Raw genomic sequence first — 17,206 nt, forward strand, 5'->3', positions numbered from 1 at the left:
GGCCATCTATGTCTTCAGCTGAGCGTTGCAATCAAAGAACCTTTAAAGATGATGGACAATTTGGAAAATTGTCAGATCTCTGAAAAATGCTTTGAGCAATTGACCTGAACTTATTCATCTTGAAGACTGATGCTAAGGATTTAACACTTCCACATTCTCTTCAAATTAGACCCAGAGCTATTGCTGAGTGATGCAGGATCATGTGGCTTTGAGTATCCAATTCAGTCACATCCTGAGGCCATCTCTTTAGAAACATTTCCTGATGTAAAGATGCTTTAGCCCACTCATCAGTCATGCTTTTGACAAGATAAAGTCAAAAGAGTACAGTCTGTAGTAGAGAAGAACAACTTCAAAGTCTAACCTGCAGACAGCACCCTGATACCAGAGCGATTCTTACATGAAATGAGATGTTGATTCAGTTATTTAGCATTATACCTGTGAAATAATGAAATAACATTGTCACAAACTGGAAACAATAGACCAAAATGTGCTTTGCTGGTTTGCAGCTAAGCAACTGCATGGAGTATGTTTATCTGCACTGCAAACATTTACCGAAAGCAGGAATGAAATAACCTGGAGGAATAGCTCCTATGTCACAAGAATATTCTAGATTCAAGAGGTGGAAAATAATAAAATTCCAAAAAGAAGAGAAAGGCTAGACAGATATCAGTAATCTTCATCACAAAAGATGTTAAAAATTTGCAGAAATTATTCAAGTGTAAATTGAATCTAGAATTCTTTTGCATATGAAAATGAGTGAGAGATGTATTTATCAAAATAGCTAGTGTTAGCTTAGAGTTTTTTGTAGGAGTGTAGAAATTGCTATAGCAGTCAGAAAGTGTCAGTCTAATCAAAGAGGGGTCAATAGTGAATTACATAAGAACAAGTGTTCAGTGGTGATTCATCAGATTTCTTTCAAAACCCCCAACAATTTGCAGTTCCCTTGGATCAAATAAGAGCATGTTTCTCCCTTGCTCGGAACAGACTCAGCTGTGTTCCAGGTCACACATTAGTGACTAGCCAGGTAAGAATTACATAACTGGCGACAGATCAATCTCTCTGGTTTTGCCTAAAAATTTATTTTTTGTCAAGACCATTAAATGGCTTTCTGTTGGGGTCTCCTCCCCCTGCCATGTGGTCCTGGGAGAGGGGCCCTGGGGGGAGACACGGGATTTCCCTGCCCCTGGTCAGCCTCGTTCCCCATTGGTTGTTTTGTGTTCCCCTGCGTGGGCAAGGACCCTCGGGTCCCGTGATTGAGCAGTTCCTTGGCAGATCCTCAGCCATGCGGCTGGAGAAATAAACATCTCTCTGAAACATCTACCAAGAATCTGTCCGTATATATTTCCTTTCCACGGGACTCCTGGTTTGGTGCATTGTGTTAGAGAATCCCTGCTGTAACAGCTTTCCTTTAAAAAAATGACCAAATTAATTTTACAATCCCACACTCTCCACCCTCCATCTGCTAAAAATAGACCCAAAGCTCATTACAGAAGTGCTGGACAATGCTATTATTTTCTGTATTGCTAAAACTGCATTTTTCTTCCTGTCCATTCCTTCCTTTCTTCCTAAATCAAAGTCCAAGTTATGAGGGGAAGGGAAGGAATATCTGAGCCTCTGTAATGTGAATTTCTCCAGAATTTAGAGCAGTTGAGGATGAGATATGCATTGCTAGGCTGTGTGCTATATTTCCATGACATCCAGGCTCTTCAGGGCACAAGTTCATACAGCAAAACTTTATCTTCTCCTTGGCCCAGTCTGCTAATCCTGCCTACACCCATGCCCATTCGAGTTAGACTCCATTCTGGTCACCAAAAATGCTTTAGTGTGAAACCAGCAAAAAAGTATCACAGAGTGACAAGGCCAAAAGGAAAGCATAGAAAACTCTTATAAGACATGTCATTCTAGGGAGGGAGAAGGAGGTGCACAACTAATTGCAACAGCTTCATGATAATAATTAATCCTGTGGTCTCGTAGTCTAGAAAGACAGCAAAGCTGAGCCTGCAGAATTGCCTGCCATAAAGCTGAAGAGAGGTTTGTCCAACTGATTTCTTCTGAAGACTTCCAAATGGATTTAAGAGTAATTCGCTGACATGAAAACCTCCTTTCACATTTTTGCACCATGTTACCCATTACCTGTTCAGCCTGCTGAAAAGAGGGTTGCTTAGCCAGGGACTGAGGGAAAAAAGTAAGGTGCACTTGTTAGGTTGAATGAAAAATGCTGGCTTGTGACAGTGGAAACTAGTTGTGAATTCCAGTGGAATCCTGGCCAAGTCAAATGGATACCTGCAGTGTTTACATTGAAGAACGGGACTATAAATGAAGGTTAAAATGTTTATGTTTTCAGAAGAAAAAGTTTCAATGTTATACTTTAAAGCAGTAACTCACTTAAAATTAAGTTAAAATTCTGCAAGAAAGCAGAATGTTTGATGTTGAGGGAGGTAGAAACAGGAGGTTTTAATGACAAGGATTTCTGTTTAACTTTTGCATTTGCTGTGCACTTGTTTAGACCTGAAACATAGCCATATTGAATGTCTGGCCACAAAAGGTCACGCTGGTTCCTCACAAACCCTAGTCTTCCACATTTTTTTCAGAATAAATTGATTTTGAATTGATCTTGGTTTTTCCGCTTCTTTCAGAAACGTCATTGCTCAGTGGCAAGAATATGATAGGCAGTTTATAAGTGTAAAGATCTGAAGAGAGAGAAGAAGGGTAAAAGGCCTTGGAACACTTTTTTATTTTCTTTTAAAAGATATTCCATGACATGTATTATGTGAACAAATAACAACAATGCTGCTTGTCTTAAGAAGACAGAAAGATTTATTTTTCCTGGTTTTTATGTTTCTGCTCATGTTTTCAACCCAAGCCACTGCTGTAATAGCCAAGTGTTTGAGCTTTGACCTGAAAAACAGCATTTCACACTTGGAAAGATCCTTATACCAGCCTGTAGGACGTCTCTGCCAGCATGCCTCTTGATACAACACTTGTCCAAGGAAAAAAATTAATAACTGCCAAAACTGACATAGGTATAATGTGTCTGCTCTTGGGTTAGTGGTTTGGGCTGCATGTTTCTGAAAACAGGATTCAAATATATACAGCAAATGCCTTGGGCTGTAAGAAAGGCAGGTGTCAATATAGAAGAAATCAGCTCAGCCTTTGCTGGGCACGGTCCTATCCATTGAAATGAAGAGCTTCTCCCTGTTCCAGGGGACCAGCAGTAGAATGGGAGAAAAAGGCCTCAAGCTGCACAAGAAAACGTTTGGATTGGATAACAGTAAAAATGTCTTCACTGAAAGGGTGGTCAGGCACAGGAACAGGCTGCCCAGGACACTGGTGGAGTCACTGTTCCTGTAAATGTTCAAAATACATGTAGATGTGGCACTTCAGAACATGGTTTAGTGGCTTTTGGCAGTGTAGCATTAACAGGTGGACTTGGTAAGCTTAGAGGTCTTTTCCAACTTAAATGATTCCTTGATTATATGAACAATGAGAAAACTCACAGTTGCTCTGTGGGAGTGTCTAAGCATAAAACTGGTGGTCAGTGGTGGGATCAAAAAAAAATCACTGCTCATGTCAGTCAACACCCATTCTTTTCCATTTTGTTGTCCAGGATGGCATTCTCTTTCTAGACCAGTGAGATTACTTTTTTTTCTTTTGTCAAAGTTACTTATTAGAGACTGAGAAAACTGTGAATAATTTTGATCTCCACAGCTCTTTCCTCTAATATGTTATGGGTTTATGCTTGTACCAAAAGCTTATGATGTTTGTCCTGATGTGCTGATGGAACGGGCTGTGATGGGGAGGGACCCAAACATGTGCATGGACTCTTCCTGATTGCCTGCCTGTCTCTAAACTGTTTGATATCCAGGTGCTAATAAACAACTTGGCAGCTGGTTCTTCTTTTCTGGAACAGGACTTGTTGAGAAACAGAAAAAAAATCTACCAGACATGGAGGGAAGGATATGGATCTTTACAGGACATTATTCAGAAATTTTCCTACTCCTATTCATGGTTTTCCTATTCCTTTTTTAATTTACTGTGGTGCAAACAAGGCTGCTCAATATGCTGCTTCCCTCCCTATTCAGTATCTTTTCCTTACAACTCTCATATGTTATTGCTTGTCAAAAATGCAGATCATGAACAAAACCAACAGAAATTTCTCCTATTTTTCTCAGTGGGATTTAGATGAGCACTCTGTTGAGCAACGTGTACCCTTCTGTCTCTGATCTAGACCATGTCCCTCCAGAACAAAGAAAAAAAATACTCACAGAACAAGGCTTTTGGACATATAATTATCCAGAATTATATAACTGAGTTATATGATGACTACCAGGGTAGAAGTCTGTAAGAGAAATTTAGGAGAGTCCTTGCAACACTCAGCACTTCACCCACAGCCTCCAGGTCTCTCCATAGCAATCTGGAGGTCCCAGTTATGAGGGGAAAACTGCATAAGCCATCTGAAGTAGACCATGCTGTTGCAGGGATGAGATGCACAAGCAGAAATGCACTGCTTCCCTGTCTGAAGACCACCACTAACTCACCCAAGATGAAGCTGTTAACTCTGATAGTATGATCGTCATCAGTGAAATCTACTTTGGGGTCCTTCTGTTGCTGCCATGACCAATGGAGGTAACAAAGCTGAACACAAAATAATCTGATCCTGATGGAGATTTTCCAGCTAGTGACAGTCCAAGGGCAGAGGCAGACTATTGATCTGTTTAGTTTCTCTGCACTTTTCACCTCAGAAACAGGTATTCAGGTATTTTTATCTTCTGCCCACTGGGGGCCAGTGATTGCAAGGGTCTCCCCAACCACTACCCAGCCCAGGTGGTATTGTGCAGGAGCTGACCTTAGTAGGGAACTGGCTGTCTTAAAGAAGGCAGCTCATCCATCATGGCTTTCATGGGCTGTCAGCATTGCATTTAATCTCCCTTGTAATTTTCCAGGGAAGTTTGAAAAAGCCACAAACAGAATCCTAATGCTTTATAATGAGGTTTGTAGCCAGCGAATGCTTCCCCTCAGGATGAAGCTGTGCTGTGTTCTAGCTGCCCTCAGCTATGCAGAGATGGGAAATTCCAAATACAACCTACAGTCCCATGTGCTGTTCACAGCCCACATGCTGTTGGAACACTTATATCTTTACCAGAAAAGATTCAGTTATATGTTGTCACAGGTATATCTTCCCTCACAACTCACATGTGCTCTCAGAAATGGGCACTCAGAATCATGCATTTTACAAGACAGTCTCTTTTCCAGGGAGTGACACATCATGTCTGTGAGGTTTCATTCTCATTTTATGGATTTGGGGGATTTTGCTCATTGTTTGTAGGGCAAATTTCAAGTCCTTCTGTAAGTCCTGATCAAAACCCCACCCAGACAACCACAGTTTTTAAAAGTTTGAATCAAACTCAGGGAAGTTCTCTCAGCTCTTAAATTTTCATTTTTCATTATGCTCACTACACCCATCTTCCACCTTCATTCCCTTCTTAAGGTTTACCAGCACAAAAATGAGCTAAGTTGGAATCAATATGACCAGAATTATACTCTTGGAAACAATGCCAGATTCAATCAAGGAGGGTTACTCTAAGAATGAGATATAAAGCTCTGCTTCCCAGACATATATTCAATAGAATGACCTCTCTCCCTGACCTGTCTGTCCGTGTCACACTGACAGATCATATCTGCCACTGATACAGACCCATCGAAGCTTCAATTTGTCAACAAGACCCTGGGTTGTCCAGATCTGGAATGTATTTCTATGACATAGAAATTCTCTTCTGGCAATAAGATGGGAACAGGGTAAATCCCTGGAATTATGCGGGCCTCAGTCACCTCATCAAGGTTTATCCCTTGTTTCTCATTCCATAGGTGTCTAGCCTCTTGACCTAATGATGAACCAAAAGAAAAATTTGTATTTTTTTCCTCTAGACACCTCTTTATAGATTCTCTAGCAAACAGATTAGTTAAATTACTATATCTATATTCATCGGTGCTAGAAGCAGTAATGATAATTATTACAACATGATATGTTTTCAGCCTTGAAGCTGGAAAACATCAGCTAATTGTCCTGAAATTGTTTGTGCCAGGTGTCCTCCTCATGCTGAATTAGCTCATAAAATTTCACCAAGACAGTTAATCAGTTCCTGAGGGCAAGACTTAAGAAAAATACCATGCTTTGAAATGAACTATCACCATTAATAACTTCAATGTTGTCTCGGTAATTTGGCAGGAAACTGGGGTCCAAAACCAAACTTTTGTTTTAAGAAACCCAGCCAAATTTGGCCAAGTTGCTAACCTCCAGCCACAAAGATACTGGGAGGAAGTTTTTTACATTATTTAATTCTCCTGAGTATTCTTCATTTCTCACAGCTCTTAGCAGTCTTGTTTCATTACAGAGCATAGCATGTCTTCCCTGCAGTTATTCTTCCTTGCAGGGTGGAGAAAACATAGTTTTAGTCCTAGAAAAGAAAAAAAAAAAATAAAGAAAAAGTGTAACAAAGGAGGAGTAAAGTGGGGTAAAGACTAGAAATTCACAGAGAATAATACTTTTTTTATATTTGAGTATTATTGTACTGACAGCCTCATTATATTTACAGCCTTACCATTCTTTAACATAGGGATGCTTCCGTTCTTGTGGATTTTTTCTTCCTTTTAGGTAATGAAAGTATGAAATCTTCATTGAAACTGCAGCTCTGTGCAATCATTTACTCAGAACTGTAGCATCTCTAACAAAATAAAATTTTAAAAAATTCCTCCTTCAGCTCAAAGAAAGAATAGCAAGGAAAAAAAAGATCATTATAAAGTCCAAAATAAACCAAAATAGTCTTCTATCCAGACAATCAATTTCTCAATAGTGCCCAATAGACATATGGAATCATGCATTTTGCTTACACAGCTGCCCAGAGAAAAACAAGGACCATATTGCTACCCATCTCTTTTTGGAAAAGGTTGGCAATTATAGCAGTTGGAAAGTGGTAACCATCTTTCATTGTGTCAGTAAGTATTATTCAGGTTGGCAACCTCCCTGCTTACCCTCACAATATTCTTAATTAAATTAAGGTTGTACCTGGAGCATAGAGGACTGATCCTTGCAAATGTTACAGTGTTTGTGACTCGATGCAAAGGTGATGGTGAGGAATTCTGTGGGCTGTGTTATGCAGGTACATGCTCGGTGCAGATTTATCTCCAGGTTGGAATGAACTGATTTTCTGTTTCATCCCAAATCCTGTTTCTCACCGTATCCAGCCTTGCCAATAGGTGGAATAAATGCAATGAGGTGGTGTCATAATTTAGTCCTAAAGGGCATTTTCTTTATGGTAGGTATGCAAGAGTGTGTTTGTATCTTGAATTGTAGGGGTTTATTTCCCTAATAAATATAAATGGCACTTTGGGTGCGTGAAGCTAGAAATCAGGAAAGAAAAAGGAAAACCAACAACAACAAAGTACCAAGATGAGTTTTGTGGTAGACAGTAGCAATTGAGACTTTCCATAGCCTAATGTGTAGCCTTTTCACAAGGCTGCCTCAAAGCAGTGTTTTGCCTTTTTAAAGGACTTTTGGAAAGTGACTTGAATAAATCATGATATTCAAATGCAAATAAAAACAAAGCCTGAGATTTCTGACCTCTGAGAATTTGAATATACACCATACGTGTAAGTGATACAATTCATTTATTCAGATTTATGTGCAAATACTGAGAAGAAAGGACAGTCTATTGGCTGGGAAGCTGGGTTAACATTTAGAAGCTCATAGGGTTTGCTCTGTGTTTTGCTGTGGACTTGCTGCATGTTATTGGATGAGCTCCCAAAGTGTAAAAAACACCTTAAGTGGCAGGCAGTGACAGCCCTCATGATATGCATTTAAGGTCTATTTGAAGCACACATTAATCAGCATGCTGAGCACCCTTCCATTTAGCAGCCTGGCAGGTCAAATGCCAAGAGATAGCCAATATGGAAATTTCAGAAAAACGATCCCTGCTTCAGAAGTCAGGCAGGTGAAAAGAGCTTGTCTCGCTTCCCTCTAGGCTCGTACAGATCCTCAAAATACAGACACATTTCCCACATGCTCTACAAGAGCAGTAAGTACACAAAGCCACTTAGGGAAGATGAGCTGAAAAACAAATAGATTTTGGATCTTCATACAGCTCAGGTATGAGCTCACTGATAGGATTAAAGGCCTGCAAAGACCAAAACACTCCAAGGCATGCTCAGAAATTAATGTGACTGAAAAACATTAAGGTATGAAAGCTGGTGTGCTTAAAGAGTCAAGTTGCCTCTAGGATTAGGTTAATGCTCAACAAAGATTTTCTAGGGCCTTAATGCTATGTAAGTCTTTCTAGTCATCCATTCCAGCTCATAGAATAAATGTACCAGCACTGTCAAACCAAAGGATTACTGTGCTAAAGAGAGGAAATACATGTAAAAATTGATGCATCAGAATTAGAGACATAATATACCCAAGCAAATGAATATTGCCAGTCTGCTCTGTTCAAATATCTCATGAATTCAGCCTGATCCTTTCACTCTTGAATCTTCTCTGTTGGATGCTGTCAGATTATTTTCCTGGTCAGTGATTTGCAGGATCAAAGAAGTCAGACTATATATATTGTAATGTTTTCATGTTGGTTAAAATTTTGTGCATTAGGCAATATTTATGGAATTTTATTTCCTTTGTAGGTCTCAACTGAAGAAGGAATGAGCTTAGCCAGAGAATACTCCTGCTCCTTTTTTGAGACTTCAGCTGCACTCCGCTTCTACATTGATGATGTCTTTCATGGACTAGTGAGGGAAATTCGAAGGAAAGAGTCCTCACTGTCCATGATAGAAAAGAAAATGAAGAGGAAGGATAGTCTGTGGCGGAAACTGAAGGGATCCCTGAAGAAAAAAAAGGAAAGTACAACCTGATGGCAATTCTCCATGAGCCACTCATCAGGAGCTCACCACAGTAACCTGTAATAGTTCAAAAAGGCAGCATTGACACAGCATCTTCCAGGCCAGGTCCTGGAGTTGCTTCCCTTCAGCTCTCATGCAGAAGTTGCTCCTTGAAGGCCCCCATGGTTTCCCTGTGGCTCTTCTGTTCTATAGTGTCATTTAGCATACCCTCTCATACCTTTTCTGCAACCCTGAGTGGAGAAAATACTGTGTTTTTTAACGTGTGTTCCATGGCTGGTCTTCAAATGCTATGAGTTACGCCAGCATCCAAGGCAGAACTAGCTTCCACCAGCTCTAGGACAATGGATACAATAATTGCCACCTCTCTGCATGCCCAGGTCATTTCTCCATCCCAGGAATGAATGACTTTGATTTCAATGGACATTTTGACTGTTTAAGGCCTTTGGGATCTGACCTTCAGCTTTGCATTCACATGTAGGTTTAGGGTTAGAGTGTGCTCGGCCTGCACACCCGTGTCTGTGTGTGAGCGTGTCTGTGAACCAGGCCCAAAGGGAACCCTGGGGACTCACAATTCTGACCCTGTGGTGCCCTATCCCCATTGTGTCCTGTCCAGTTAGCAGGCAGGATTTGCAAGCAGAGTACAAGTCATGCACCAGCCCTGCAGAGGCTGCAGGGATACTGGTCTGTCTCCTCTGAGCTGTACTTGCCAGGTCTGGCTGGCAGAGGTACCATGTCCTACAGACATGCAGTGCATTAAATCATGCAAGAGTTTGTGTTTGAAAGGAACTTTTAAAGGTCACCTGGTCCAAACCTCTTCAGAGAACAGGGACACCTTCAACTCGATCAGGCTGCCGAGAACCCTGTTCAGGCTGGATGTTTCCAGTGATGGGGCATCCACCACCAATCTGGACATCCTGTGCCAGTGCTTCAGCATCATCCACACTCCCTTGTCCCACTGAGGAGTTCACAACTGCTCTGTCTGTCCGATGAGTCCCAGAGCCCTCCCTGGAGCAGTGCAGCTCTGTCCCAGCATGTAATAGCATCTGTGGTGTAGCATCCAGCCCTTGACTTACTAGAGAATTGCATCAGCTCAATCATCATTGCTCACAATCCTTGACCATCCAACTGAACCACTTGATTAATCAGTTGGACAAGAGTTTTAAATATCCCTTTTTAAAGCTGGCATGAAGTAGAGTCTATGCTCCTAAAATTTTTTTTTTCCCCTTGGAGTTCTTTTACTGTTGTTGCTATTTATAAATTTTACAGATAGAATATGCATAAGTTTTGTCAAGAATAAAGATTGTGATTTCCATGGAGCCATACTAGTAGTCAGTGTCATTTGTGTCTGTCCTGGAGACATTACGGATATAACAAAAAAAAATATGTATCTTTGTTAGTAAATGTTCCTTTTTTCACTTTTTTTCTGTGCCTATTTTGCAGGGTTTCAACCAATTATATTTTGCATAAACTGGGTGGGAGTAGACTAGCTGTAAAAGTTGGAAAGGTTATGGTATTGTGAATAACTTTAGTTCATTAAAATCTGACGTTTTGCTCTCCACGCTCCCTTCCCTTCAAGGGAATCTGGTGATATTTTTTGACTTGTCGAAAATCTCCCATCAAAAGTAATGCTGTTTTCTATGTTGTTAGATACCATATTTCTATTTGAGAAAGATTATTTCAGAGGAATAAAAATACATGTACACATTCAAGGTGAATTTTCTGTTTCCCGCCTCTGAAAGCTACAGTCTGCATTTATACCATTGTAATTACTATTATTATTTTATCTGTATTGCCACAGAGATTTTAGGTCAGGCGTCCTAGAGACGAAAACATGCACTTGTCCAAAGGGCTTATGAGCTAAGTATTGGTGGAGGGACAATGGGAGGCTGCACTGAACAGATGGCAGCTATGAGACAATAAATAACAAGGGGAAACATCTGTGTCTGTTCCAATCCTGCACACTGCATAGAGGGGAATGAAGCAGTCATTCCCTGTGTAAGAGAGCATAGAAATTACCACCCTGAGAAACCTTGAGGGATGGTCTTTGTTTTTTTCAGGCAGATGCCTGAGCTTTCAGTCAATTGAAAATCATTTACTCTTGGTTATGTCATTTCACCGCCCCCTGCTGAGGGATGTATAAGATCAGCATGGACTTGGTTCTGCATTTTTAGGGGTACTTTGGTTCAAGTCAGTTTGTAAGACAAAAAAAGATTGCAGAAGATGGCACAAATACAGTCTAATATTAAGCCTTAAATTGATTAAATTAATTAAATATGCCCATTCACTGCCATTAAGGTCATCTGGCACAGAGCAACATCTTTCCATATTGCTAAACTCTCTTAGCTTTTACAGCAGGGTTACCACACACACAAGCTGCTCTTGGAAGTGATTCCTGGACTGTGCCAGGTTCTGTGCCATGGTGAGCAACAGGTCACAAAAGTGCTGGTCTTCTGTGGTCTGAAATCAAAATAAGCATCAATCTAAAAGTTTGGCAGTATAGATGTTCTCGGGTGTCTCCTGGGGCATGTTCAAATTAGTGGTATACACACAGGTTGCATCATAATATTTTCATGTGTAGCAAGGCCTGGAGAACTCCAGGTTCTGTGTTTCTTCACAACCAGCCCTGACGTACTCATTTTCAAAGATATTTGGTACCAGGTTAGTCTCTTCAGGAAGAATGAAGTCTCATCCCCTCTGAGGATCTTCTGCTACATCTTCTGTGAGCAATTGCAGGCATTTGAATATGTCTCAGGCAGAAGAGTCTGTATTTGTCTCACTCCACTTTGATCATGTAGAACTTGAGGATGGCATTCAGTCATTCAGAGTCCCTCTTTGGTTAATACAGAGAGAGATGTTCACTGGCTGGTGATTTTTCCCATATGGCATGGATGGTTAGCATATGGTGAATCCCCCCTGAACTGACTGCCTCTTTCCAGTGACTATATTTCACTCCACAAAAACCAGCCCAGTCTCCCAGATAACATTGTGATGTCTAAATTCAGGTGGATAAACCCCATCTGGAAAGATTTTTCCACTCAATATCAATAGCACAGAATAGTTCTGCAAATGCTAGACACTGAGCCCTGTCTCTGAAACACCTCACCATCCTTTACTTTTAAATTGGGAAAGTCATTCTGATTTACCATGACCCAATTCCTCAATAATCTATAATGCTTAACCTCAGTTAATTGAGAAGACCTGATGGAGGTTAGAGTCAGTGAGGATAACATAAGTCATAACTGCACAAGAGGCTGGGTACAGCTCCTTTACCCAATTAATCACTTTGATTCCATCACAGAAGATTGTATTTAGCTGTCAGACCTAGCTGAGAGAATTAAAAAACAGCATCTCTGTGTCTGAAGACTTTTCTGTCTCTGACTAGTCTCTCACCTAATCATGTCTGGAAGATTTGAAGAAGGAAACAGATCACTTTATTCTGCTGTGTTGCCTACAGTCCCATGAAGGTGGCAGCTATAACTTATTGCACTGTCAGACTGTGTTGCAGTTGGACCATAACTCAGGTTCCTACAGGAATATAATTAAAGCCAGCTAATAAATAAAATAAAATAATAATAATTTGCAAAAGTATCCTTTGTGTCTCTCACAAATTCATAATATATGGCAGTTAATTACCCTTCTTCACAGCTTTGGCAGATCACATGTTGCCTCTGGATGGGAAGTGATCTGGGGAAGGCTGTAAGTCCAGGTGGAATATTGCAGAACTTGTTTTCCTTTTTTCCATGGCTTTTGCACACCAGCCTTAGAACCTTTGTACAGAATCCTGTGTCCCCTCAGACTGGCAGTTCATAACTGTGTTAGCAATCTGTTGTCTTTACAAGTGATTGAAAATAGTTTCTTTACACACCCAAAAAATGTCTGTTTTGAGACCGAGATGTAAGAATGCGTAAGTAGAATGGAAAGAATTACTTATCTTTCTTTTGTCTGCTACATACATAATGCATATAAAAAATACATAAGCAATATACATACACTATTATAGGTATAGTTTCTGGGTGTCTCTTATTTGTAAACTTAGATACTTGAGTTCTCTCTGTATCATGACAGACAGGAAAATAAGATGCAGAAAGCAAAAGATGGGCTTACCAGAACTTAGTGTCTCATAGTGACAATTTACACTTCACAACTCAGTCAAATTCTTCTGCCAAGTTGAACACTTCTCTTGGTGGCCCAGATGTGATATTTGTGACAAGCAAGAGACCTGCAAGTGGGTCTTCTTGTATAAAAAGTAAGCAGAGGCACCTACTGCAGCCACTTCAGAAGGTGGCATGGAGACAATGATGATGACTCTTAAAAACTAAACTGAAAACTGTTCATACATTTCATATAAATCACAAATGTTTATAGCCAGCTGCTATAGCTAACTATATGCACTAGTGTTGGCCTGAATTTGTACTAGTAATCAAAAGAGGGATGTCTAACGTAGACAATTATGCTAATATAATTCAATTAAGTATACTTACAGCAGTTAGCCATATTTAGACATTCCCTTCAGGGACTCTTATTTATGCAAGTGTGCATCACACACTGCTCGTTGCTTATGATTCTGAAAAAATACAAGAAAATTAGCAAAGAAATGGCAAAATCACATAATGTGACTTTAATGCAATATGAAAATCACTGTTCTCATAACTTTGAATGGCAGTTGAATGGAATAGAATCTTAGACCAGATCAGCCTCCCTTTTAGTACTATTTCTAGCTTGATCTGCCCCTTCAAGCATGTGGAGTTAGGATGTCTGCCTGGCAAAATGATTTGTGATGGGGATGGCATTGTCTTACAGATGCTGTGAAAGTCACCCCAAGAGGCATTGCCCTGCACCTCTAGCCTGATTTATCACTCCCTGATGTTCTAAACCTCCTCAATTTGAGCTCTCCAATTTTGTTACATCCTGCTGAATTATGGGGTTGTTTTGTGATGAGGACGAATGTCCACTGAAGAGCACCAAACCCATTTCATGATCTGAACTCTTTCCCCAAGAGGTAATAAAGACAAGAACATCCAAAGCCATCGCATCACCTACTGTATATCTTCTGTCAATAGATAATTAATGTGACAATTAGATTTTCCCATTCTTGCACTTTTTCATGCATCATTTTTTTACTGCATTTTTAGACTTACAACTATTTCAAAAACTGTGTGATCAAGCTAGAAAGCCATCATTTTTCATGGTGCTCTTGGAACAGAATTCCAGTAAAAGAATAATTTTAGGAGAGTAAAGTAAAGCAAGTCTTATAAATATTGTATTGACTTAGTTATATAAAAAAGCCCAATATCATTTTACCCTTATAGATTAGGTATAATCAATAGAAGAGAAAGGCAGTCTATTTCACATCAGTGAAATTCAGCAGAAAAATTCTTCTATATTTGTGCTCTTCCTGCATTCTGCAAAAAAGATAATTTGAAATTACTGTTCCTGGAAAGAGGAAATCAGGATAGAACTAGTAGATTAAAGAACTGTATTGTAAATCATGGTTGTGACTTCATTTGGCCTGTTCAAAAAAGTTTCTCAGGCAGTTCCTTCCATTAATCTCTCTGCAATCCCAAAACACCAAGGGTAACCTATCCATCTTGAGTTCTATCCAGATAAACTCACTCTTTTTAATTTTACAAGGGCATTTAAGTGACAAGACAAGGGGAAATTGATTTAAATTGAAGAGAGTAGCTTTAGAATAGATTTAGGTACAGGAAAAAATTCTCTTTTTTACTGTGAGGGTGGTGAGGCCCTGGGACAGGGTTCCCAGAGAAGCTGTGGCTGCCCCATCCCTGGAAATGATTGGAGGGGGCTCGGAGCAACCTGGGATAGTGGAAGGTGTCCTTGCCCTGACAAGGGGTTGGAACTAGATGATCTTTAAGGTCCTTTCCAACCCAAACTACTCTATAATCCTATGATTTTATTTAATTTGTTCTCTTGCATCAGCCCCAGCTATTTCAAAGGCAGCCTCAAATGCTTTTGACAAACTAGAGACAGAGTCTTCTGCCTTCTTCATAAATTTCTCATCAATGTTCACACTGAGGAGAAAGGGTAATATTGTCCATGATAAAGTTTTGCAAAGTCATTCAGCTTTCTGAACAAGAAACTGCCAGTTCCTCCAAACTGAATTTGCCTCCACTGCTAAACACTGCTGACTAATCACAGATGCCTCTTTATGTAGGGCATTGACTGAATAAGCTTGAACACATAAAGCATTCAGCCAGCATAAGTGGGCAGCTCCTCTGAAGGCAGAGGAAAATCTCATGGTTGATTCACATCCTTCTCCAGAACAAAATAGCACATTAAGTCATGATAATGAATATACTTCAATCACACAGAGGAAGATGTGGTTTCTGTCACTGAAAACTTGCAAAACCCATAACCCAAAGTGAAAGAAAATTTAAGAAGGACAGAATAAACAGGCTATTAGTAATGACAAGGATAGGCAGAAGCAGTAGAGGAAAATAGAGTATGAGTAAATGTATGAAAATCGTACAATCATAGAATGATTTGGGTTGGAAGGGACCATTAAAGGTCATCTAGTTCACCCCTTCCTGATGTTAAAAGGGACAACTTCAACTAGATCACTTTTCTCAGAGACCTGTCCAACCTGACCTTGAATTTTTCCAGGAATGTGGCATCTACCATCTCAGTGAGCAACCTGTGCCTATGTGTCAATCAAACTTGGAAAGCCTTGCACCATTCTCCACTCTGGATGACTCTTATTGTCTCTTAGAAGAGGACCAGGAGCAGATCAAATGACAAAAAGATGTAAGGTGAGATCCAGAGATTTGGTTCCAGTGCACCCACCATAAGAGCTTGGTGGAGGATATTAAGATGAGATGAGTGATAAGAGAAATAGAAAACTAAGAGAATAGAGATAACTAAGAGAAATAGAAACTGATGATGATTTGCTTCATCCTTCATGTAGATGATGCAATTTGGTTGGCTTAGAACATGGAAGCAAGAGATCAGTGAAGTTACTACTGCTGTGAATATGAGATGGTTTAGGAATATTATAACAAAAATCAAATACAAAGAACACAGCACAGAATGGAAAATTGAGCCAGAGGAAAAAATAACAAAACTCAGTGAAGTGAATGGGAAGTTTATATTTCTTCAGACTGCAGTATGCATCAGGTTTCTAATGAGAATCTGATGGAAGCTGACTATGGAATAAGTTGGTCCCTCATTGAAACTTCTTCAGACACTTAAGAGAACAGCTCTCTCTGTGGTCCTTGCTATCTGCCTGTGCTGTGTATGTTTCAGAAACTGAAAGCAACTCTTTTCAACAAAACAGCTGGGGAAAAAGTAGGATGCTCCACTTTGTACTTTTGAAAGGATAGTAGCAAAACTCTCATTTGTATGCCTCATAACTAATATAAAAGAGGGCATGATAGCTCCCTGCTGAAGATTTTAAATGATACTTCAAATATATGGTTTCATCTGGGAGAGCTGCTACCAGTTTGCAACCAGTGCATGCACATCTTTCGCTGCTGGCTTTTTCCCTCCCACTGTGCTAAGACCAGATGTTAGTGAAAAATGTAGGAACCCTTTCTGCTCTCCTGTTTAGTTAATAGGGTGTTCACTGAATACTCCTAAGTTTTTATCTAGCAAAACTGGATGAGATCCAAGTTATCAGAGAATACAGCAGGGATGTCTTTAAGGAGGCAGATGTTCAAAAGAGTACTTTGAAGAGTTTTTTGACCTGTGAGGAGTTGATTACCGTGATGTGGATGAAAGATGAGAAGAAAAATAGATGAAACCACAAAACCTAAGAGAATATGCTATACCTGCCAACAAAAAACTTCAGAAAGACTTAAGTTATAGAAGCTGTAAAATACTGCTGTGATAAAAGTTCTGAGCCAGGATAGACCTTCAGGGACTGCAGAGAAATTTGGGAACATTCAATACCATCTCTGTTCTTTCACCTGACAGAGATTTTTCAATCCACTTGTCACTGAGTGATAAAAATCCTTGCAGGGAATCCCAGTGATTCAAATACATGGGAGAGAAAAACCTATAATATGGCACAAAGAGGTCTTCAATTTTAATGCATAAGGAGGTCTGACTAGCTTGAAGATTGCCCACCATGAGTTAGATTTTGTAAATTAAGAGCAAGTTTGAAGACCACTGTTAAAAGCCCTCAGTACACCTTGGACATAAATCCGTGACAATAATTTCACTGATATACAAGTGACTGTGCTGATTGTCAGCCTGATAATGAAGCAGCCTGTCCTCCTTGGCCAGCACCTTCCAGACATGACAGACAACCTGCAGCCCCATATATTTGTCTGTTGCCAGATGGCTGACCAGCAGTGAGTGAGTG

The 17,206-nt window shown here is 40.0% G+C and overlaps 1 protein-coding gene across 1 annotated transcript in view; it reads left to right on the top strand.

Moving 5' to 3' along the window:
- RIT2 (Ras like without CAAX 2) overlaps positions 1-8,898 on the top strand; it is a 185,265-nt gene extending 176,367 nt beyond the window's left edge. Inside the window, exon 5 of the mRNA XM_069001835.1 lies at positions 8,671-8,898. Coding sequence (XP_068857936.1) covers positions 8,671-8,898 — 228 coding nt within the window. The remainder of the gene's footprint in view (positions 1-8,670) is intronic.
- Positions 8,899-17,206: the final 8,308 nt, after the last annotated feature.

Source organism: Aphelocoma coerulescens (genome assembly GCF_041296385.1).
Source record: "Aphelocoma coerulescens isolate FSJ_1873_10779 chromosome Z unlocalized genomic scaffold, UR_Acoe_1.0 ChrZ, whole genome shotgun sequence".
Classification (NCBI taxonomy): Eukaryota; Metazoa; Chordata; class Aves; order Passeriformes; family Corvidae; genus Aphelocoma; species Aphelocoma coerulescens.